The following is a 23,096-nucleotide window of genomic DNA, read 5'->3' as shown; positions in this document are numbered from 1 at the left end:
CAATCGTTTTCCTTTAACGTGTTCCTTTAAAATCGGCAAAATTGCTTTGAAACTAAATAATGCTTTCAACGTTTTCACGGATCGTTAAAAGCGAGGGATCTTTGAAACGTTTTTTTCGAATGGATGGTTATTGTCGTGTAAAGAAAAGGAAATCATAAATTATACACACCTGTTCCAAGACTTGGAAATAAAATAAACGTAAAATAAGGAATAACTTTGACGTGATCATTTATGTAATCAATCAATTGAACAATGAAACGTGTTCGGATCTCAGGCAGCGCAAATAACGAGATATTCGCCGTAATGAAGAAATGTGGCCGAATGAAAAGTGATCTTGTTTGTCGGATCAAGAAGGCAAATAAAATTCTTGGTCGAGCGAAATGAGAGCTCGTTCCCGGCCCTACAGCTTTAACTCTTGTATTTAATTTAATCGACGTGTCTTGAGGTCGACCTCCTTTCAACGACCATCCCAATCATTCCTACCGAGATGCGTTAAGAAACACTGCCTCCTCCACCTACCCACGTTGCAATTTCGAGGAAAACGAATCCGTTTTTTTTCTTCATTTCTCTTGTTGAGTTTTTAAATATTTCGCGGATGAACAAATATTTAATACCTCCTCCTCGATGCTTTTTTCCCACCGTGATCGAAATCATTCTCGAACGATTGTTATTACAAAATTTTCCACGAATAATTGGAAATAATAATAATAATAATAATAATAATTTACACGACGCACGGATTTGGGGGATTCGAGGGATGGTAGAAGAGGGATTGGTAAGAATAATATCTCTCGTGAAAAACGTTCTTCCAGAAGTAGTATATCTTTAATCGGCTTCGCGACAAGTAAGAGCAATTCGGTTTCTTTGCCCTCGTCGACCCGTATCTGCCCTCCCACACGCACGGAAGATCGCTGCTAATTAAGAATTGGCGAATTCAGTCACGAAACGACGACGCGCTATAAAGACATTGTGGATTCAAAGGAGAAAATGATGTCAGTCTGGAAGGTAATTACGCGCTATAGCGGTCAGTTGCTTAAGGCCATGGACTATGGCCTCCCCGGGTATGGAGAATTCTATTTACGAGTGAATACAGCGTGAAGCATAAAATATATTATACAACCACGAGAAAATATTATTATTACTTTATCTCTCGAAATTATTATCTCTTTTCTAAAAATAATTCTAATAAAAATCCTCCTTTCGAAGAGGAAGACTTTTCCTCAACGTCGCCATTCCGAGCATCGTCGAGAAAAATGGATTTAAAAGGAGGAAAATATCAATTTTGCGAATCAAGAAATTTTTGCGACAAAAATCATCATCTCAAACTCGATTCGGATTATTCCTATGACTCATCGAAAACTTTGCAACTCTGGCATTATATCCCAGCCTGAATATAAACGAGCCAATAAATTTACATAAAAATTCGTCCCGCCGAATGTGGGGCGATAAACAAATTCTCCGGTTAACGCGCTCTGTTAACTCGAATAATTATCCTCATTCTATCTCGTTCATCCTTCCTTCTAACCTTACATTTCGAACAATCTAAAAAAAAAAAAAAAAAAAAAAAAGTTCAACTCTTTTTTCCACCCATTTTCCTAACACCCCTTTCTTAAAATACGAATCTCTGCTCGTGATAAATGCATTTTTATAGTAATTTATATAACCAGGCTTTAGATAAGAAATATTTAAACGAAGAAATGTTTTTTCGAAACAAAAGAACAAAGGACTCCAACACTGTCGGTTTGGAGTGTGGATATATAATCGTTATCTAAATGTAATCTAAATTAAACGAAGGGAAGAGAGAGAGAGAGAGAGAGAGAGAGAGACGCGTCTATATAAGCTGTTCCCAGTTTTAATGAAGAAACTTTAAATTTATGCAAGAATACCTAGAACGAGTGAAAAGTTGAACGCATATGGTTAATGGAATGGAATACGTATATGATGGTCGTACGCATACAAAGCACGCTGAAATAATAATAATAACGTAGAACGTTTTACTGTTGCTACTATCGTTTATCAAATTTTCTCGCCGTTATCTCATATCGCAACCTGTTGTTCATTCATCAAATATGTCTTCGTGCTGTTATTTCGCATCGAGTGAAAAAAATTTAACCAGTGAAAGTGGAAGTATTCGATCGAGGTGTACTTTATTTAACGCTAGCTTCATCGATTAACGCATTTATAGATACCATTTGACTCGATCTTTTTAACCTTTTTTATCCTTTTTGTACGATATTCCAACATTCGTAATTTCTATCCGGAAATCTTTGATCTATCAACGTTCCTTGTTCAAACCCTTTACCCCGAAAACCAACACCGTTTTATGAACCGTTGCAAAGTCGAAATCGCGCGGAAACTCGTTACACGATCAGCTTCCATAAAACGTTTCCAACTCGTTCTCCAACTTCCGCCCCGGTGGATTAAAGCGAGCACACGCGTTTATCCGTCTTCGAAGGGAGAATGGATCGCCGAAAACGTGTGTCGGGCAAAAATTCATGCGTTACGACACGGACGAATCGAAACGTTGGAAATTTTCCACCGAACTTTCGAGGCTGGCGTTTTAAAAGTTTAACTTTCTACGACCGTTCTTTTTTCTCTCTCTCTTTTTTCTTCCCCCCCCTCCCCCTCCCCCCTCGTATCATTTCCACGAGAGAACCGCAACGAAAATTTGCATCCGCTCTTCTGCACCGCTTGATTTTATTTTCACGATGGTTCCACGCTTGGACACGTGGGAATTTTAAATGCGAGGATAGATTTTTGCTTCTCCTCTTGGGAAATATTTTTATTATTAATACAATAGAGAGAATGTTATTCTTCGATCAATCGGTACACGAAAAATTCTGAAACTCGATGCGCTCTTCTAAATGTATCTATTTTTCTCTTTTCTTTCCTTTTTATCTATTAAACTTTTTCGCGCGTAACAGAGAATCGATCGTTCATTTTTGGCGAAAAATAATAGAAAGCTATCCGCGCGAGAAACCGTTCGAGAAGCATTCATCTTCGTTACGATTGATTGGATATCGACAAGGGCGATATTGAAAGGCGGCGTGATTAAAAATAGATATTAAACGTCGATAAAAACTTTGCAATGATATTTCAACGCGAATAATTTATTTTAATTAAAAAAAGGATGTAAGGAAAAAAAAGACAACGCATAAAAATGTAACAAAAATCCATAAAATTATAATACACGAAAGTTATAAAACATATTCGGCAAAAAAATCCCTTTTTTAAATACTTTCGATGAAAAACGTGGTGATTGAAAACTTAGGTGAGTCGAGAAACGTGTCTAATTACTTGGGCAAATAGCAGAAAACGAGTAACGAGTCATTAACGAGCGAGCGTAAATCGAATTTTAATTTTTGTTGCAGATTCCACGGGGAGATCAAACGAACGGCGAGAGATGACTGGAAGAAGAAGAGTGCCACTCGTGTCGAGAGTATGCACAGGTAAGCGCACACGTTACAAACCCATATACCTATTGATCGATTTGCATAATCCATTAACCGGTGAACGCGTAATGCGTATAATTCACGGAACAGCTCAAAGATCGAGGTCTTGGTTAAAATTTTTAACCTGTTCGAACAAGGTCACATTCACCATATTTCTTCTTCCTCTCCTTAAAACCGTGTGTTACTTTTTTTCAATTTGATAAAACTGATAAATAATCGTTCAGATTACTATTACAAATTATTATTTTTGATCGTAATCAAGCGTCTTTGTCCTTACTTGACCATATTTTAAAAGGAAAATAAATGGTCACAAAGATTTCATCGTAACCTTTTTCAATTTGATAGAACTGATAAATAATCGTTCAACGTTCAGATTACAAATTATTATTTTTGATCGTAATCAAGCATTTTCGCCTTTACTTCACTATACTTTAAAAGGAAAATAAATGGTCACAAAGATTTCATCGTGACCTTTTTCAATTTGATAGAACTGATAAATAATCGTTCAACGTTCAGATTATTATTACAAATTATTATTTTTGATCGTAATCAAGAGTCTTTGCCCTTACTTGACCATATTTTAAAAGGAAAATAAATGGTCACAAAGATTTCATCGTAACCTTTTTCAATTTGATAGAACTGATAAATAATCGTTCAACGTTCAGATTACAAATTACTATTTTTGATCGTAATCAAGCGTCTTTGTCCTTACTTGACCATATTTTAAAAGGAAAATAAATGGTCACAAAGATTTCATCGTAACCTTTTTCAATTTGATAGAACTGATAAATAATCGTTCAACGTTCAGATTACTATTACAAATTATTATTTTTGATCGTAATCAAGCATTTTCGCCCTTACTTCACTATATTTTAAAAGGAAAATAAATGGTCACAAAGATTTCATCGTGACCTTTTTCAATTTGATAGAACTGATAAATAATCGTTCAACGTTCAGATTACTATTACAAATTATTATTTTTGATCGTAATCAAGAGTCTTTCGCCCTTACTTCACTATACTTTAAAAGGAAAATAAATGGTCACAAAGATTTCATCGTAACCTTTTTCAATTTGATAGAACTGATAAATCGTTCAATGTTTAGATTATTATTACAAATTATTATTTTTGATCGTAATCAAGCATCTTTGCGCTTACTTCACCATATTTTAAAACGAAATATACATCTGACGAGGAGGAAAATAAATGGCAAAGCGAAGGATTTCATCGTAACTTTCACACAGAACGCGCGTAACTATGGATACGGTGTGATGGTGTCCCGGTCGCAGTCGAGTGCAATCGCGTTGCATCGTTGCAAAGGTTGGTCATCGAGTGGGAGCCGTGCCACGCCGGCCATCATCGAGTACTGTTAGGATGCCGGGCTGAAACCGTAACACTTGCCTTGACAATACGAATTTACCGTTGCGTTCGATCCACGTCCAACTTTCCTCCTGGTACAGTGTAGTTGCATTCGCGCTGCCTTTTTACTTTCGCGAATTTGCCTTATTATGAACGCGAGACACAGTGTGACCACACTTTGTAAAACGCAATTATCGATATTAAATCGATCGCGAAGAAGCGGAGAAAATTACTAGCTTTTGCTTTTGCATACTAGAATTATATCGATAATTCTAATTTAAAGGAGTTTTAATAATTGTTTCTTTTTTTTAAATTAATGCTTGGAGCAAATTGATGTCGGTTTTTTGGACTCGATGAAAAAGAGACACTTTCGGATAGAATTTTTGTATCGTTTTATGATACGTTGGGATAAATCTAGGATAGAATCGAAGGGAAGAAAAGATCGATCCGCGTATGAGTTATCGATGTAAAAGAGAAAGAAAGAAAAAAAAAATAGTGATACCGAAATCGAAAGTCCTTTGTGCTCATTCATTGTGCACAAATTGAAATCGAAAGTTTCCTTTTAAGTTGGCCTTTCCAACCGAATTCGTGTTATTATATTACCGGATGATCCGTTCCGATCTGATGACTTCACGAAGAATTAACAAACCAAGGATCGAATCGATTAAAGAATTAGAAAGCGGAATTCTTTCTTGAACGCGCGGTACACGTAATTGGTTCAATTCTCGCGTTAATAAAGCCTTTCAACTGTTTTAAATTATGCTCATTAGAAGTGGAGTGTAAAATGTTCGATTCGCGTACCAGAAACGATATATAATTCAATCGCGTAACATAATTACAGAGATCTCGCGTATCTCGTTAAAAATAATTCACGTAGGCGTAACACACGTTTTTCCATTTAGTATTCCCAGCTTATTCGATATATCTTATTCTCGTTTCATTATTATTATTATTTTATCTCGAACGAGAATTGTGTTATTTCAAAAATTTGCTCGACAAAGAAAGAAACAATCCGAAACACGGATTTCCAACGCGCGCGTAAACATCTCTTCCCAACAAAGACGAGAAAAACGAAAGAAAGAATAATACATATATTTCTTAAATAATTCCATTCACGGACTAGAACGAGTTCCCCTGCACGTTTCATTTCTAAGGAATCGTCCCATCCGAATCCTTCCTATTCAATTTGTATCGCATTGGAAGCGAAAATTTACCGAAAAGCGACGCTCGAGGGCGCCACGAGTGATCACGCGCAGCGACACAGCGAGCGCATAACCTAACTTTAGTTTCACGGGAGAGGTACGAGTGCGGATTTTCACGTAACCTGTCCGCATCGGTAGGGATCGCATACTTAAAATCCTGCGCATAATCTCGCGCTCTGTTTAACATTCGAAGAACACTCGTGCGAGGCGAACCACGGCGCATACGCATTTCTTCTTCTTCTTTTTTTTTTTTTTTTCATCCGTCGCAACGCGTCGGGGAACTGGAACCGCGACACGGCGGAATCCATAAATCGGTTCTCGATTCCTGGCTGAGTAATTCCCGACCAACCGGTTTCTAGACCCATTAAAAGGATCGACCACGGCCCGACGTTTTTATTTCGTCCCGGCTGTGAGAAACCAGTCACCGTTGTCAATATATCCGTTCCTCCCAGTCGGGTGTTGGCGCGTGGTCGTATCCTTCGTATCGCGATTCTCGGTCACGCCGTCGGCCACGGTTTAACGATCGAACAATCGGCGACTCGTCACGGATTTACCGAATGTAGCGGTTCGCGTTGTCGAGGAGGATTAGCCTCGGTTAGACGTTCATTCAGAGGAACTGCTTGCTTCATCTTGAAACGAATATATAATAAACGCGAGTGAAGGGAGGAGTTTTGTAAATCGTTATTGATATTTGAGGATAATATAAATAAGCGTAAACATCTTTCGATCGCGAGGATGTTTAGATCGACGTTCGTAAAAGATGTTTAAAGTTAAAGGTAAAGTTATCAAGAACGAGAAACGAATAACTCGTTTTAAAATAACGTTGGGGTAAAAAAAGAGACAAGAGGCGAATATACTCGCGTAAAAGCGTTATGTACGTGTAAGCATAAAATCCCTATCCCCCCAGTTTCGTTCGATTCGTTATTGTTTTATTCTAATTCCTCTTTATCCCGTTTAATCCGGCTACGATAACCTATAAACGCGAATGTAATTACAGTTGTACGCGCGGCGTGCACGCGCATTACTGGTTTGATTTACGCAATCCCCTTCGATAAGGGGAATATGGAACGTTGGAAAAATGGACGCATCGAAATGTTCTGGTATTCGTGTTATTTGTGAAATAATCCAAGATGAAAATGGCAAGTTGGTATTTCGAATTCTTTTTTTTTTCTTGTCCTCGTCGTCATTTGATGAATAAACAAATTTTCAAATTATATTCATCATCGATCGCGTATTTTATGTACGTTTTAGGTACGTTTTTCCTGCTACTCTTCGCCACGATCGCCGCGAACACGACGAAAGATCCCCCGACGAAACTATCCACCCTGGACGTGGAATCCGATGCCACGATATCGGAGAGGAACGAAACGATCCCGAACAAAATAGGATCTCGGGGCACGGAATCGACAGGGATCAAAAACGAAGCCGTTGATCCTTTGAAACTCGACTCTAAAACTGGAAAACATCTGGAAAGCGTTGGTCTAAGCGACGCGAAGGTCGGTACGAAAGATGGGAAAGCGGAGAAGGAGGAGAAAGTGCCGATACCGTCCACTCACGAGGACGCGAAATTACAAGGAAGCAGGTCGTTCGATCAATTGGACAGGTCATCGAGCGGGGATTCGTCGATCGGATCCAAGCTCGAGGAGTTGATCTACGGGACGTCTGGAAAGAGTTCGAGCACGAGGACGTTGTCGGAGGACGTTCACAGATTGTCCAGGACGAATGGGTTGAGCACGGTTACCGCGAAGCCCGCGTCGGAGGAGGGGAAAACGGAGGAAAGGAGCGTCGAAGCGGAACGATCGAACGTCACCTCCTCGTCGAGCGAGATCCCGAGATCCTCGATGATCCTCCACCGACTCGATCCGGAAGGAGACGAGAGGGCGGAAGGGAAGAAGGAGAGGAGCGAGGTGGTCGACTCGAGCCCGCAAAAAGTTCGTTTCCTGGAGGAGGAGGAGGAAGAGGTGAAGAAAGCGAGCAAGAACTCGGAAGTTGCGGGGTTGAAGGAGGAGGGCGGTGCTATCTCGTTGATCAACGACACGTACGTCAACTACAGCCATCGTTACAAAACGTCGACGGCCGAGCCGGTGGCCTCGAGTCTCGATTCCGAGAACGGCACCAACTTTATCACCGAGGAGAGCACCGTGGTGACTCATCATCCCAAGGAGGAGGTGGAGGTCGTCGGGAATGTGACTCAGCCCGCGATCCAGCGGATCGTCGAGCCGCGATCCCGAAACGCCACTTCCAAGGACCTGGCTGGCCTTGGCAACGAGTCGAGCGAAATCGGCTCGATTCGGAACGAGGACTATTCGACGAGCCAAGATCCCGCTACGAACGAGACCAGCCGCCGCTCCATCGAGATTCAACGAGAGCCGAGCGAAAAGAATCGGCGGCAGAAACTGGTGCAACTTGCCGCCACTGCCACCATCACCACCACCGCCGCCGCCGCCACCACCACCATTGCCGCCACCGAAGGAACGTTTCGCGAGGAATCTTCGACGACGTGGAGCCCGGTTCCTAGAGGAAGAACCATAGCGTTCGACGTTTCGAGCACGAGCGAGGAGGGGAAACCTTATCCCTACGCCAAGTCCTCGGCGAAGGAATCGGTTCCCGACTCGAGCAACCGTCTGTTGGAGATCACCACGGAGGAGGGTTCCGCGTTGGAGAACACGATCGGGCGGTCGGAGGAGAAGTTGATAGTGACGGAAGCGTCCGACGTGTTGGAGAACAGTATACAGCAGTTGAAGCCGGCCTACCGCGACAAAGGATCGAGCAACGAGTCGTCCTCCACCCTGTCGAGCACCGCCACTCCGATCACCACCACCACCGTCGCGTCCGTTCCGAGGGAGTCGAGCGATCGGGTTGGGGAGCGAGGGATGGAGGAGAACTCGACGAGGGTCGGGAACGACGTTCCCAGGTGGAACGAGAGCCGCGAGACGATCTCTGGCGTGGACGTGACGGGGAACGGGATAACGGAGGTGAGCGCGAGGCCGGAAGAGTCTCGATCCGATAAACGGGCGTACGAGGTGGCCACTCGTGGCTACTCGGAGTCGCCGACCTCCTCCATCGACCCGTCCACGCGGCATCCCTCGATCGAAAGAAAATCTTCCATCGAGGATCTCGCCACCACGATCGAGCAAATCTTCGTGGCCAACGCCACCACCGAGTCCCCGGCTACCTCCGACGGAGCCAACGAGATCCCCTCCTCCTCCCTCGGCGGCCCTGCCAACCATCCGGACCACGATTTCGCGCCTACCACCGTGGCAGTCGAGTACGAGTTCGTCAGCCTCTCCGAGTCGACCGAACCTCCTCTTCGTCCTCGAAACGCCACGGAGGAGAGTGCAGAAGCTACCACTGTCACTCCTCCGCCCGAGGAGTCGGACGATCCCTCCTCCTCGACGAGCGAGGCCACGGATCGGACGTGGATCGTCACCACGTTCGTTCCGCCGAATTGGACGTCGAGGGACGAGGCGGCTATCGCCACGACGAGGGCGAGTCTAGTCGTCGAGGAGGGGATCGATGGGGTGGACGACGTCGCGAGAACGACCGAGCTCGCGGATTCTTGGACTCCCACCGGCGAGGATGAAGGGGAAGATGGAGTTGGGAGGACGATCTCGTTCGATTCGAAGGATACCCGTTTCGCGATCGGGAACGCGACCGAGCAACCCGCGCGATTCACCCCGATCGTGACGGATGGGACGGCGGCCGCCATTACCCCCTCCATTCCCGAACACTCGAGCACGAGTCCATCTGGCGTCCCATCCAGGAAACCGGATCACGCGTTGCCCGCTCGACAAGAGATCACGTGGTTGGTGCGCATCGTAATGGAAGGTGGCAGATACGACGTGTGCTCGAAGATGGACAAATTGAAGGCGATCCTGGCCGATATTCTGCAATCCGGAATGAACAAGTAAGCGCTGTGTAATATACTATTGTTCACACACCGTGGAAAGGAATGCATCTCCACTTTAGATCCACGCGACGGTGTAACTTTGGCGGAAGGGATCGTGCGTGTGATTCGAATCGGATGGAGACTTCTTTCTTTCTTGGTGAACGCTTTTTATCGCTTCGCGCTTAGCAGTGAGAATAATACACAGGTCTGTTTCCGATCGCAGATTGGTTTCGCACGAGCAAATTATCCTCCATGAAAATCCGTGCCAGGAATCGTCGGATTCGATTCCGTCGTCATCGTCACCGTCCGATACGACGTCGATACTAGTTTACGTGGTGGACGAAAAGGGAAGGTTCGACACGAACATGACGAAAATTTTGCCCAGCTTGTACGAGGAGTCGCGAGATCGAATCACATTCCCGATTAAAGTAAGTTCATCTATGATTGGTTAGTCGACGTTTCTTTTTTATATTTGTTTATTTAACCCTTCAACGAGTAGTTTTTCCAAAAGTTGTTTCGAAATTTTCTAACGCGATTCTGTTCTCTTTTCCTTTCGTTCTGCGTAATTCTTCGCGTTCAAGCGTCACGAAGAATTCTGTAGTCTTTTCTCGCGTTTATATTTCTTTCTTTTCATCAATTATTTTTACCAATAATTTCTCTCTCGCGAATCTGGTACGATCCTTCTTTCGAGTGTTTCCATATTTAAACGAATAATATATAGTGACGCGTTTTGACTCGATTTTTGCACTCGTAGAAACTCGTAGTTTGCACGTAGTTCGATCGGTGAAAGATTGAGGAAAATTTTGCTCGAGTAGATAATTAATCGATGTACACGATTACGATACAGTTAACCTATTCCGCCGACTGACCCACTCTTTTCAGATTCAGAGATTTCTTCTGGTACAGGAAACGATTCCGGATTCCGGAAACGCAGTAGCGGTCATCGTGGTCTCCTCGGTTGCCTTGATTTGCCTGGTTCTTTTGGCCGGTCTTCTGGTAAAAATTTCTTTTATTTTTTTCCTCCGTTCAAATAAAATCCATCCGATGATTACTCGAATATTCGATGATATTCTATTATTGCGAAAAAGAAAGAATTTTCTTTTTTTTCAAAAATCGAAGTGAAAATTCTTTCTCTTGAATATTTATATTCTCTTGGAAATAGTAGAAAATAATAATAGAATAACATATTAAATATTTATACGGATTTCAAGTTTACAACTCTATATATATATATATTTGAATGCAATTTTATCAAAAATATATTTGATCTTGTAAAGATTCATTTTTCGATCCATTTTTCCATAATTAATATCGCTTCTTTCATTTTATTAAGCGATCCACCGTCATTTCAGGACGGATGAATATCTCAATTTATTTTTTTATATCTATTTCGAGACTAAATTATTTTATCAACGCTTTTCATAATGCAAACGTAATTTCGATACACGCAATAGCAATTTTTTTTAAAACCTTACTTTAAAGGAGAGAAATCCCAATCCTTGAAGATTCTTTCGTTTATTTATTTAAAGATAATGCAAAAAGCAAGAAAACCCAGATGGAATTGTATTGAAAATATAAAAAAAGTGGATTGATTTCGAAAGAAAAATTGCTTCGCGTATATAATATAACCATTATTCTATTCGATCGTATATAAATTGTCAAATTCGTTGCACGCATACGTGTGGGCTGGCACACTATTCGCACGAAACAAAAAAAAAAAAAAAAGAAAATTACTCAAGAAAGAAACTAATAATAAACGAGATTCAGTTGCGCAGGTCGGCAAAGATCTATACTATCTAAAAGGCCGTCGTCGTGCTTACGTTAAGCTCGTTTCGCACGATGTATTCATCCGTCCACATTTGTGATTTATTCCCAGTGTACGTAAAACAACTAACGATAAACATACGTGTGTGTGTGTGTGTGGATGGTGTTAGAATTTTGCACGTTTGCGCTTTCTCACGCAGCAAGAGAACAACGCTTTTTTCCTCAACAATAAAAAGGAAAAAGAAAAAAAAGAAAAGATCCTCCCTCTTTGGCCAAGCCTTGAAAAGATCCTTGGAGAGAAAAAAAAAAAAAAAAAAAAAAGAAATATCCATGATCGTTCCTCGCGGTTTCGAGCAAGAAAGAGAATAATCGTGCACGTTGTCGTCGCTCGCCAACAGTTTCGTTACCAAAGGCGCACGGCCTTGAATCGGCTATTAGATCAACCGTGCACCGCTTCATTGATTTTCTCCTCGTGCGCACCATGCACGCGTGTCCCAATGTCGAAACCGACCGTCGATACGTGTCTCCACGGCTCGTATATCGCTCGTTGTACGCGGTGTTCGAACATCGTTTCTTTCCGATCCGTGGAACAAGCGTGAATCAACGCGAGGCATGGTCGAAGGATTCGTCGTGACGAGCGAGATACGAGTTGTTTCGAGTCTTGGCGACGAAAGAGGTTCCAAAGGATTTATTAACGGGGATCTCTTTGTTAAAATTTCCTCGAATCCTTCCCCTTCAATTCCCTTGTCATCGGCTTGTAATGCACGGGATACTCGCACGGGAGAGGGGGACAATGGCCGGCGCGTGATGAATCAGAGGAATATTTTAAAAGTAGTTGAAAATATCGTCGTCGAGAATATCAATTGAGTTTAGCGAAAAAGTTTTACGACTCTTTTCTCTCTTTCGAAACATGTTGAAAAAAGAAAAAGGAAACGAAAGTAACGATTAGAGCTTATAGAGGATGAAATAGAATAAACGTTTAATTTTTATCGAGTATCCAAAGGCTCTTTGTAACGATTTAATTCCGTAAAGAAGTGAGAGAGGAAAGGGGGAGGGAATTATACGCGAGAATTCTTGTTTATTAATTTTTTTTTTTTTGAAAAATGAAGAATCGGCTGGATTTGGACTAATTTTTGCTGTATTTCGAGCCCAAGTATCATCCAATGGAAGATGATACGCATCGCGTTCTGAAACTAATACCAGTTATTTCTGGCTCGACGAAAGAATAGAGCTTGATTTTTCATCCGACGAGAAAAGAAAAATTGTAGACGCGGTCGCGATAATACCTTTATTCGCGGATGCAAGAATTACAGGTTTGCCTGCGAGCGGATGTTCCGTGCATTACCTACGTAACCATCAAGATTGCTTCCACCAAGATCACGTTTCGTTTTGATTTTTGAACGAAGGGAAATTTTCTTCAACGAAAATCGCATCGTTCGAAAGATATTTACATACACGCTTTTTCTTCTTCTTTCCTCCTCCTCCCCCCCCCCCCCCACGAGTGATTAATTTGCAAAGCGATAAGATCTTTCTATTGAGAAAGAGAGAGAGAGAGAGAGAGAGATGGCGATGTAAAAATTGAAAAACGATTTGCAGTTTATTATGAGGAAAAGGCAAACGAGGTTTAACTATGGCGAACGATGCCGACCAGTGTCTTTGGACGCTTACAGCCTTGACAGTGTTTCCGCGTACAACAGCGTCAGACGCAAAGGAGTGGCGAGGTCTTCGAAAAGAAGCTATGGGAATCCGACCTTCGAAGATTCGGTGAGTTTCGTTGTCTCCTCGATTTCGTAAGAATTCTAAAAGATAAAAATTAATACTAAATGATAGATTTACATAGAATTAGCGAGCAATAACGAATAAAAAATTTTGTTAAAAGACACGTTTTTGACAAGAAGATAACAAATGAATTTTATTTATTTGAGTTTCAATTATTTGTGAAAAAAAAAAATAATATATAAATAAATCTAAATCTGGGTAATTATTTTTTAAATTAGCAATTTTGTTGTAAGAGAAAACGAATTCGAAATTATAGGATTATTATATTGTCTGTATATAATAATTAATAATCATCTCGTATATAAATATAAAAATATATATTTTTTAATTGTATCCTAGCCAAACATATTCTTCTGTTTGTAGCCAACGTTTAACACGTTCTTGTAAATATAAGTTAATTATTCAGGTAATAAAATTGTTTTTCAGTAGTACCTTTTTTTTTTTTTTAACAAGTTATTGTAAAATGTAGTATATATTATAATGTAGTCGTTGTTATTTAGAACACACACTTTTAAAATACTTGCTACGACACCACGTATTGTACCCGTTTACGTATTTCTAAACCTCTTTTCACGTTATTTTATTTAATCGAAAGAAAAAAAAAAAATCCTATCATTTCAAAGTTAAAATCAATCGAGAAACATCAATGTGTTCGTGTATAGTAGGTTTGCAAGAAATGAAACGATGCGATAAAATTTAAAATTAATCGAGTTTAGTGAAGCGTATCCCGAGGATGTCTACGTCTTTCGATATTGCAAATAATCAAAAAAAAAAAAAAAAAAATATTAAAGATCGTCCAAAGATCAGATTCGATGAAACTATTGGAGCAATTTATCCTTTAATCTCACGCTTATGAAGATCGATAATCGGACATCCGAAGAATCCGCTCGACTCCACGTAAGGATCGAGTTTCTAGAAAACGGTTTCTGTCCACTTTACAGAGCGCAATACCGTCTCACCCGTTGAATTTCGCCGGGCTTTCATCTTTCTGCAACGACATTAACGCAATCAACGAGGAATTCGCCGGTATCCCCCAAGTTTCGGCCAAGATAGACGAGCTACCCGCCGGAGCGGAAGTGAAGAACAGGTACGCGAACGTGATACCGCTTCCGGAGACAAGAGTGCTCCTTCAAAAAATCAACAACGATCCCCTTACCGAGTACATCAACGCCAGTTACGTTCGGGTGAGTTCAATTATTTACTTGTTATTTAATCGTCCATTCCTTGCCCATTGCCTTTGCCTTTGCTCTATTTTACAGGGAATTTTCGCGCAATTTCGAAAATTTTCATATAGGATAATTAACACGTTCGTCGCCATATATGGGTGACGCTTTCTTGTTCAAGAAAAATAAGATTTTAACTCTTTATACTTGTGTTTATATTTTAGAGAAGGTTATCAATCAAGTAAGAACAATATTTACAATATTAATAAATATATGTATAATAATTGAAATAGCGATTAGGATAGCGATTATATGGCGAGATATGAATGCAATGAGTTAAAGCGGAATTTTAAAAGAAATTTAATGGAATAAGCAATGAAATGTACTTTGGGATCACAGAATTTAAAATTTAAGAACAATAAAAACGGAATAGAGGGACAAGTATGATCTATTAGCGAACCACTCTGCATTTTTATACAATTTTAAATCTAAAATTACTGTATAACATAGGGTGTTGTTACGTATTTCCACCGATAATCGAGTTGAAGTTGGACAGCCAATTAGAGGCTTATATCATTGAAAATACTTAAGATTGAAGTAGAGGTACTGAAAACAACTAATTCAGGTGTCACAGAATTAATGAAAACTAAGAACCGACTAAATTTTATTTTAAAATATATAAAATAAAAATATTAAAACTACTTTCGGTTATCGCTCTTACGGCTTTCCAACAGTAACATTTTGGGACCTGTGAGCAACTCAACGAAATCACACTGGACAACACATGTGTTTTGAAAAATGTGTTGGAACGATATTCTAATCTTTTAATTAGAAAATTCCTAAAGATATCTCATTTGTTTTCTAGCAATTAGCCTCGTGATCGCGTCGTTTGCCCGAATTTACAATCTTTCTTATCACTTTTCCCCATTCGTTCCCTCCGTCTCTAAAAAATTTAACGCTTAATCTCGGAAAATCGGTTTAATAAATGCGGCGAGGTCGGCGATTTAACAATCGCACGCGGTGTGTAAAGTTTACACGCGGTATTTTGCCTGCGTGAGAAAAGGATGTTGCATAATGCATCGCGAAGAATGAGTATTGCATAAGGCGATCGAGGCATGGCAATATGCGGAAGCGGGGCGGACGTTAACACCTGTTTCCACCGAGCTATTAAAGGATTTAAATAATGCAGCGGATAGAAACGATGATCGAGAACAATTCGTTTTTAACATGGTCGAAATCAAATTGAACCCAATCTTATTATAATTGCTCACGATTTAATAATTACGTTCGTTTTTACGTACGCCGATCTTCCGATTTTTTTTTTTTTTTCTTTTTAATCCTCCTTTCCATCGCGAGCTATTCGAGTAAGTTGGAAAGAATGATCGAAGAGAAAAATTTTTTAAGAAATAACCCCGATAAAAAAATTGATTTTAGTTTAGTTTTAATAAGCTTCGTTTCGTACGTTGGTGCGCAATTTTAATGCGTCGAACGTTGACAAAGGGCAACGTTCTAGGACTTGCAATTAGCACCGTTCCTTGCTGATCGATATTATCGATTGATATCGTATCCGTATGCACAATGCAATTATTGAATATGTTAATTGATTCTAACTGTAATCGATCGGCTCGAAATACGAGGGAGCTAGCTCTCTCTAATTTTAATTGGATTAGAGTTTCGTTGATTTAATTTCGAGCTTGATCTTTTTCTGATGTATCGATTTACGTTCCGATTTCCAGGGGCCAAAGAACGCGACGAAATATTACGTCGCTTGCCAGGCACCGATGGACTCGACCGTCACCGACTTTTGGAGGATGATATGGGAACAACAGAGCAAAGTGATCATCATGCTTACCGACCTCGTCGAAAACGGGGTGGAAAAGTGTACGGAGTATATCCCGCCCTCGGAGATCACCGATTGTCGTCGGTTGTACGGCGATTTTCAAGTTACTCTGAAGAAGAGGGAAACCAAAGAGAAATATGCCATTTCCACGCTCCATTTGAATGTAAGCGATATGGGAAAAAGCACGATGGAAAATTTTTCTAACGTTTGCAAAAATTATATTATTATTATTATTATTATTCTCTGTTATATGGCAAATATACGTCAAGGTGTCGGATAATATATTATGATATAAAAAAATATGATAAAAATATTTATGACCGACAATTTTATCCAATAATAAAATTAGTTTCAATTTGAAACACACGCGTTAAATCCACGCATCGCCAATTTCTCTTCGATCCTAAAACACTCTTGTTATACACTCCTCTCTCCCTCCTGCTTTAAAACCCAGTTACGCTATAACTCACTTTAACTCACGTTAAATCACTTCTTCGCTCAACTATCCTAACGCGATGTAGCCTCATCAACCGGTATGCCCGGCCATCATTATCGCGCAATCGACCGTTTAAAGAACCAGTCGCGTCACTGGAACCAAGCGCGACCACTGAAAATCTCAACTGTAATAATTGTGATCGATCGACGTGTTAACGCATCGAATTCGAATTCCTTAACGCATAGTGTTTTCGAAATGTATTCAGATCGAAACGAATTAAAAAAAAAAAAAAAAAAAAAAAGAAAGAAAGAAAGAAAAAACATCGAATCTTTTGCCGTCGAATTCGATTTGGAAAGTAACTAATTGATTGTTTACAGAATTTGGAGAAGAACACGTTCCGAGAGGTATACCACATTTGGTATTTGTGGCCCGTGAATGGAGTGCAATCGGACGGTGCCGGGTTGATAGCCGTGCTACTCGAGGCGAGGGCACTTCAAAGGGGTGGCCCTGGACCCATTGTAGTCCACTGTAGTCCCGGCACTGGACGCACGGGAACGTTAATAGCTCTTGACCTAGGAATTAGACAATATGAGATTACGAGGACTGTGGACGTGCCAAGGGTCGTTTACACTATCAGACGGGATCGTGCTGGGGCTGTCAAGACGAAAGAACAATACGCTTTCATTTACAAGGTAATTTAGTTTTTAACTTGACCCGACGTTTCCTTCCAATCGTTCATTTCATTTATTCGTTTCGATTGGTCCGTGCATTGTGCATGCACTGATCTCACAGAATGGAGAGTGATTCTGCGTGATTTATCGACCGAACGATAGGAGCCGAAGGATTTTTGCTTAATTGTTTATCTACGTGAAATACATTTGTATCCTTTCTTTCTTTCTTTCTTTTTAAATTGTGCTCGTTGTGTCAGAATATTGAACGAAAATTTCTCATTTTCTTCTTTTTTTCTTTTTTTTTCAGGCATTAAATTTATACGCGACCAAACTTGCCGGCGGTGTATTGGAATCTACGTGAACGACTCGAGATCGTAAAGAAATTACCATTCGTTCGGATCGTAATAGATATGTAAGTCGTGGCAGAGAACTGCTATATCCGTGAACGATAAATATCATTGAAGGCGATGGAAGAACCGCGAGATTATAAGTTCCAGCGTTACCTGGACAGGAAAATACGGTAAATTGAAGGAAGGAAATTGACTTGTGATACGTGGACCATAGCGAAGATCGTGTTTCGCTTTAGATTTTTGCTTAGATCCTTTCGACGTAAGACGATTTCACGCTAGTAAATTTGAAAAAAACACTCTTTACCATCTGTTTGTCTATTCTTCTCGGTTGATAATTCAGTGTTTTTTTTTTTTTTTTTTTTTAAGTATCGTCGTTCGATAAAATAAAATTTTCTAAAATTTTTTTGTAAACTAATCTTTATCGTAATTTATGTAATAGGAAATTTACACAAGTGATATTTATAATTAAGGTTTAAAAGAAAACGTTTTAAAAAATATACATGGAGTAATAAGAGATGATCACAGAGTATCTATAAAATTGTATTTATTTTTGTTTTAAGATGTAGAAATGAACAGGATAACTCGAACAATATGAAATTATAATAATAAAATAATATATGAAGTTCTGAAAATATCAATTTATACAATTTTGTACTTTAATAATTATACTTAATATTTATCTGTAAAAATTAATAAATCGATTCAAGTTTAAATTAAAATGTCATATGAGCCAAAAAATAAATCGTTAAATATGTATTTAAAAGAGCAAATATTAAAACGATTACTTTGTTCTAAATACGTATATCTTAATTGAGAAAGAGAGAGAGAAGGACAAATAAGATGGTAACACGTTGGATAATGAATAATCGAGAGGCGGGAATTAATTTGTGATATCCGGACCATCCGTCAACGATATATTCAATTTTGTATTTCTTAGGCCTATTCGATTTCATAAAGCTTTTTTTTTTTTTTTAATCATAGATTTCGTCTCCTTTTCGTCAATTTTAATATACATATATATATATATTGCGTATATATATAAAATAAAAGGATAATTAGATGTAGTTGGATATTTAAAAGTAATATCGGAATATGTCAGTCATATACGAAAGGATTTGTTCTTTTCAATCAAACGGAGTATTCGCGCGACAATGAACAATTTGAACGGCCAAAATGAATCGTGATGATTTGTAAAGGAAAAAGAGAAACAAAAATGAAAAAAAAAAAAAAAAAAAAAAAAACAAAGTAGTAACAATTCCTTCGAGAATTCAACCATACGTGTATTTAGCGTCGTTCTTAATCATGTAAAAAGGAATAATATACAACGTGTACGTATTAATTATTATTTAGAATTACAATTATTTACGTAATGTTACATGTCTCCAAGGATCCGGAAAGGATCGATTTCATCTTTTTTCTCTTTTCTTCTCCCGGACAATTTATAGAAACATATTATAAACATAATATATATATATATATACACATTATTATTGTATTATTGTTATTATTGTTATTGTTGTTGTTGTCATTGTACAAATATTTTGATTCGTAGCAGGTTGCTCTCTATAATTGTACATAGAAACCAACCGGAAAATACACCGAGTAAATTAGTCTTATCGTTAGATTTTCCTTAAGAATTTCGTTCTTTTTTTTTTTTTTTTTTTTTTTTTGAAACGTGTCATTTAATTCTCGTCGTATACGTGCTCGTCGCCAGCCGCCATTTCTCTCACTTTCTTCTCACACGGCTTCGAACACGTTTGAGGAATGCGAATTGAGAATTATCCCATAAATTTTGTCGGTTTTGCTGAATGCCGTTGCTCCTGCGAAATGTCAAGTTCTTTTTTTTTTTTTTTTTTTTGATCGTTTGAAAACAATCACGGGCGATGCGACGAACATAAACGATCGGTTTAATGATTCATCGTCAATTTATACCGGTTATTTCTGACCGGCGAGACTTCTTCGCGAGCGTGGCTCGAGAAATGGATTCTTTTCGTCGAGGATTAATTTATGCGCGAAACAAGCTTTGTGATTCAGGTTTTTGCTCGATATTCATAAAACGAAACGATTTTTTTTCTTTTTTTGTTATTTTCCGTATATTTAAATCATTGTATGAATAATGTACGCGTATGTGATTAATTCTTTTGTTAAAAGTAAATATTTTGTCTTCTATTTTGTAGAACAATTGCAATTGATCTTATATATGGACTGTAATATGATGTGTTTTTTAATTTGGATTTTAATCTTGGCCTTAAAAAGAAAAAAAAATAGACAAAATATTTATTTTGCGTGAACATTTGCAGAGAACTGACGTATAATTATATAATTATATATATATATATGTGCCTAGAATTTTAATTGTACATAACTTAAAAATTTTAATTTAATTCTCCGTTTATGTTTTAAAACTTTTATCTTCAAATCTGAATTAAAAAGAAAGTATATTTTTTTATGTTTATTTATCACTTGTCCGAATATGAAAATTAATAAAAAAATGTTTAAAATAATCAAACAATTTTAAAATCAAATTACAACAATATCAAAATACATGTACGAAATTTTACAAATTTCAATTAACCTTAAAGCAATTATTGAAATATTAAAATATATAACGTGTTTAAAGACACAATTAAAAAAAAAAAATATGTAATAATAAATCGACAAAATTTGTGGAATAATACAATCAATGTGTTTTACAACACGTTTTATGAAATTTAGAATAGACGCACTTCCCTTATATAAACCAAAATTATCCCTTACTCGAAATCGAACGATTTGAATCTACGAAATGTGATGAATAGAAGAAACATTCGACCACGTATGAAAACGGAAAATAAAACCAGGAATACAGGGTTAATTCGTAGTTTCTAATTCGAATCCCCAATTTAGACACTATATAATAGCATCGATTAATTAACATTTTTATAGTATTGTAATTTGATAATTATATTATAGTTGAAAGAATACGAAGAAGCTCGTGATACTCGATTTTTATTAAAATATTGTCGAACAAAGACGATAGAAATATTTCATGTATCGTAAAAAATTTAATACGCTTCGAAAACGACACGAACATCGAACATTTATCGCGATCGAAATTGAATTACAGTGACAATTTACACGTGTAAGAGCACACAATTATTTTCGCCAATATTTTATACAGTTTCGTGCGAAAGCCGTTATTGGAACAGATCTAACTGAATTTTAATCAAAATAATATAATATTTTGAATCTTTTATTTTAATATTGTTGTTTGTGAAATATGAACAATATTAACGTTCAACATTGAAATTAAAAGATTACTATTTTGTGGTGAAAAAATTGTAATTTCGGAAAGAAATATCGTATATGATAATAATCAATCCGGACTCATTTTAAAGAACGAAACTTTTATTTTTATCTTACTTATACTTGAATTGTATTTTTCTAACATATTTTTTCCTAAAATCACAATAGTTCAAATATCGATAATTTTTCGATCAAAATTTATAAGTCATTCTTCAATTTTGTAAATTTCAACAAAGAAGTATCTCTCAAATTTATGGATGTTCTTAAATAACATTATTGGAGATAATGTGAAATAATTATGAAATAAATTAGCATGCTATTTCATAAATGATATTTCATCAATAAATTTGGTGGATTCGAGCAAAACATATTCGACGTGTCGCTTCTTCGAAATAAAAACTTTTTCGTCACTACTTCGTAATCTTCTATTCCAACTTTTTCATTCGAATATAGATTGTTACACGATATTGTAAATCACAATAATGCATAAATATTTGCCATAAAATAAAGAATTAGATATATTCAGAGTAATTACGTTAGAAATCTTTATAAAGATTTAGCAGATTTACTGATTAAACATTGTATCTAGAGTGAAAAAAAAAGAAAAAAAAAAAAAAGAAAATTTACAAAGAGATAGGAATATAAGCGTAATGATCTCATTTGCTGACAAAAGCAATGGAACGAAACGTGAATTCTCGGAAAATTCTTCGGGGTGAGTGAAGGACAAACTTCGTGCGACGCCATTGTTAATTAAGAAAATGGTTTTGCTTTATTACCGAGAATAAAACCTATTTCCAGTATAAACAATGCGACGTATCTAAGCGTTGAAAAATCATATATCTCTGTTTCCCTGAATAGTATTATTAATAATGCAAGAATATGTATCTCGTAATTGAAATATGTTAGGATTTTTGTCTTACTTAACGATATAATCGCTAATTATTAATTCGCAATCATTGTGACCATATAGAAGATTCTGTGTGTGATATCGTTCTATGTGTAATATCGAACGTGGGAAAAATTCGGAAAAATTATGATTAAAACCAGTGTTAATGCGCCAAATAAATCTTATTTAACTATATTAATCGTTAGAGAGAGAACAGATTTCGTATTGAGTTGTTCTTTCAATGCTGTCCACCATTCCTTTCTTTCAATGTAATCATTGAATTTCATTAATATTTTTAATAAGCGAATTGAAAATTCTTTAATATCTTCTTTTTTTTTTTTAATCTTTATTAATTTTTCACCGAATCTTGATTACCCGATCCATTTAATTAAAAGCATAAAATGTTTGGAAAGGACACATTTTACAGAACAACTCTGTGCGTGTAACAATCGTACCAAAAATGATAATTAATATTTAATTATATATAAATGTTCTAATAAAAATACTATAAGAGGAATATGTATGCTTAAAAAAAGTTAGAAAAAGATTTCCCTTCGTAACGAATCCTTCGAGAATGAACGTGTAGAATTATTCAGAAAGAAATCAGGAAGAAACGAATGTACGTGTGTCAATGTGTATGCCTATCGACGTATGTTATAAAACCATATGTGTAATTATACGATAGAGATTGAAAATTGACGAATAAAACATGATAATGGTGATCAATCGCATAATTATTGCAACAATTACATCAAATGCATTTCCATTGCTGGATCAACAAAATAAATGTAATTATTCCACATGTGTTTTTGTTTTTCCAATCTTTTGTTTCATATAAAACAAATACATACTTTTTTCATGTAAAATATGAATATTTATTAATTTACTATATACACTAACTTATTTACTTCAAATAATTTTGTATACAAAAATTTTAACAAAATTGTAACAAAAATACACGAACTAATTTATTAACAAAAGATGCATTGAACTCAATCAGTTACATTATCCAAAATTTCGA

The 23,096-nt window shown here is 37.6% G+C and overlaps 1 protein-coding gene across 8 annotated transcripts in view; it reads left to right on the top strand.

The window, feature by feature from the left end:
- LOC100867848 (uncharacterized) overlaps window positions 1-22,797 on the top strand; it is a 51,256-nt gene extending 28,459 nt beyond the window's left edge. For 7 of the 8 annotated variants that reach the window (XM_031917075.2, XM_086914170.1, XM_086914172.1 and 4 more), the window contains 9 exons: window positions 3,372-3,449; window positions 7,264-9,919; window positions 10,125-10,329; window positions 10,784-10,897; window positions 13,262-13,429; window positions 14,386-14,628; window positions 16,344-16,610; window positions 17,261-17,575; window positions 17,862-22,797. In XM_031917075.2, the coding sequence (XP_031772935.2) occupies window positions 3,404-3,449; window positions 7,264-9,919; window positions 10,125-10,329; window positions 10,784-10,897; window positions 13,262-13,429; window positions 14,386-14,628; window positions 16,344-16,610; window positions 17,261-17,575; window positions 17,862-17,915 (4,068 nt within the window). In that variant the 5' untranslated portion in view covers window positions 3,372-3,403 and the 3' untranslated portion in view covers window positions 17,916-22,797. The remainder of the gene's footprint in view (window positions 1-3,371; window positions 3,450-7,263; window positions 9,920-10,124; window positions 10,330-10,783; window positions 10,898-13,261; window positions 13,430-14,385; window positions 14,629-16,343; window positions 16,611-17,260; window positions 17,576-17,861) is intronic. The other variant, XM_086914171.1, reaches the window with a different exon arrangement.
- Window positions 22,798-23,096: the final 299 nt, after the last annotated feature.

This window comes from Apis florea, unplaced genomic scaffold, assembly GCF_048593485.1.
Source record: "Apis florea isolate Af1SG1 unplaced genomic scaffold, ASM4859348v1 contig_3585_pilon, whole genome shotgun sequence".
Taxonomy (NCBI): Eukaryota; Metazoa; Arthropoda; class Insecta; order Hymenoptera; family Apidae; genus Apis; species Apis florea.
The sequence above is the reverse complement of the archived record's forward strand: the minus strand, read 5'-3'. Positions and strand labels throughout refer to the sequence as shown.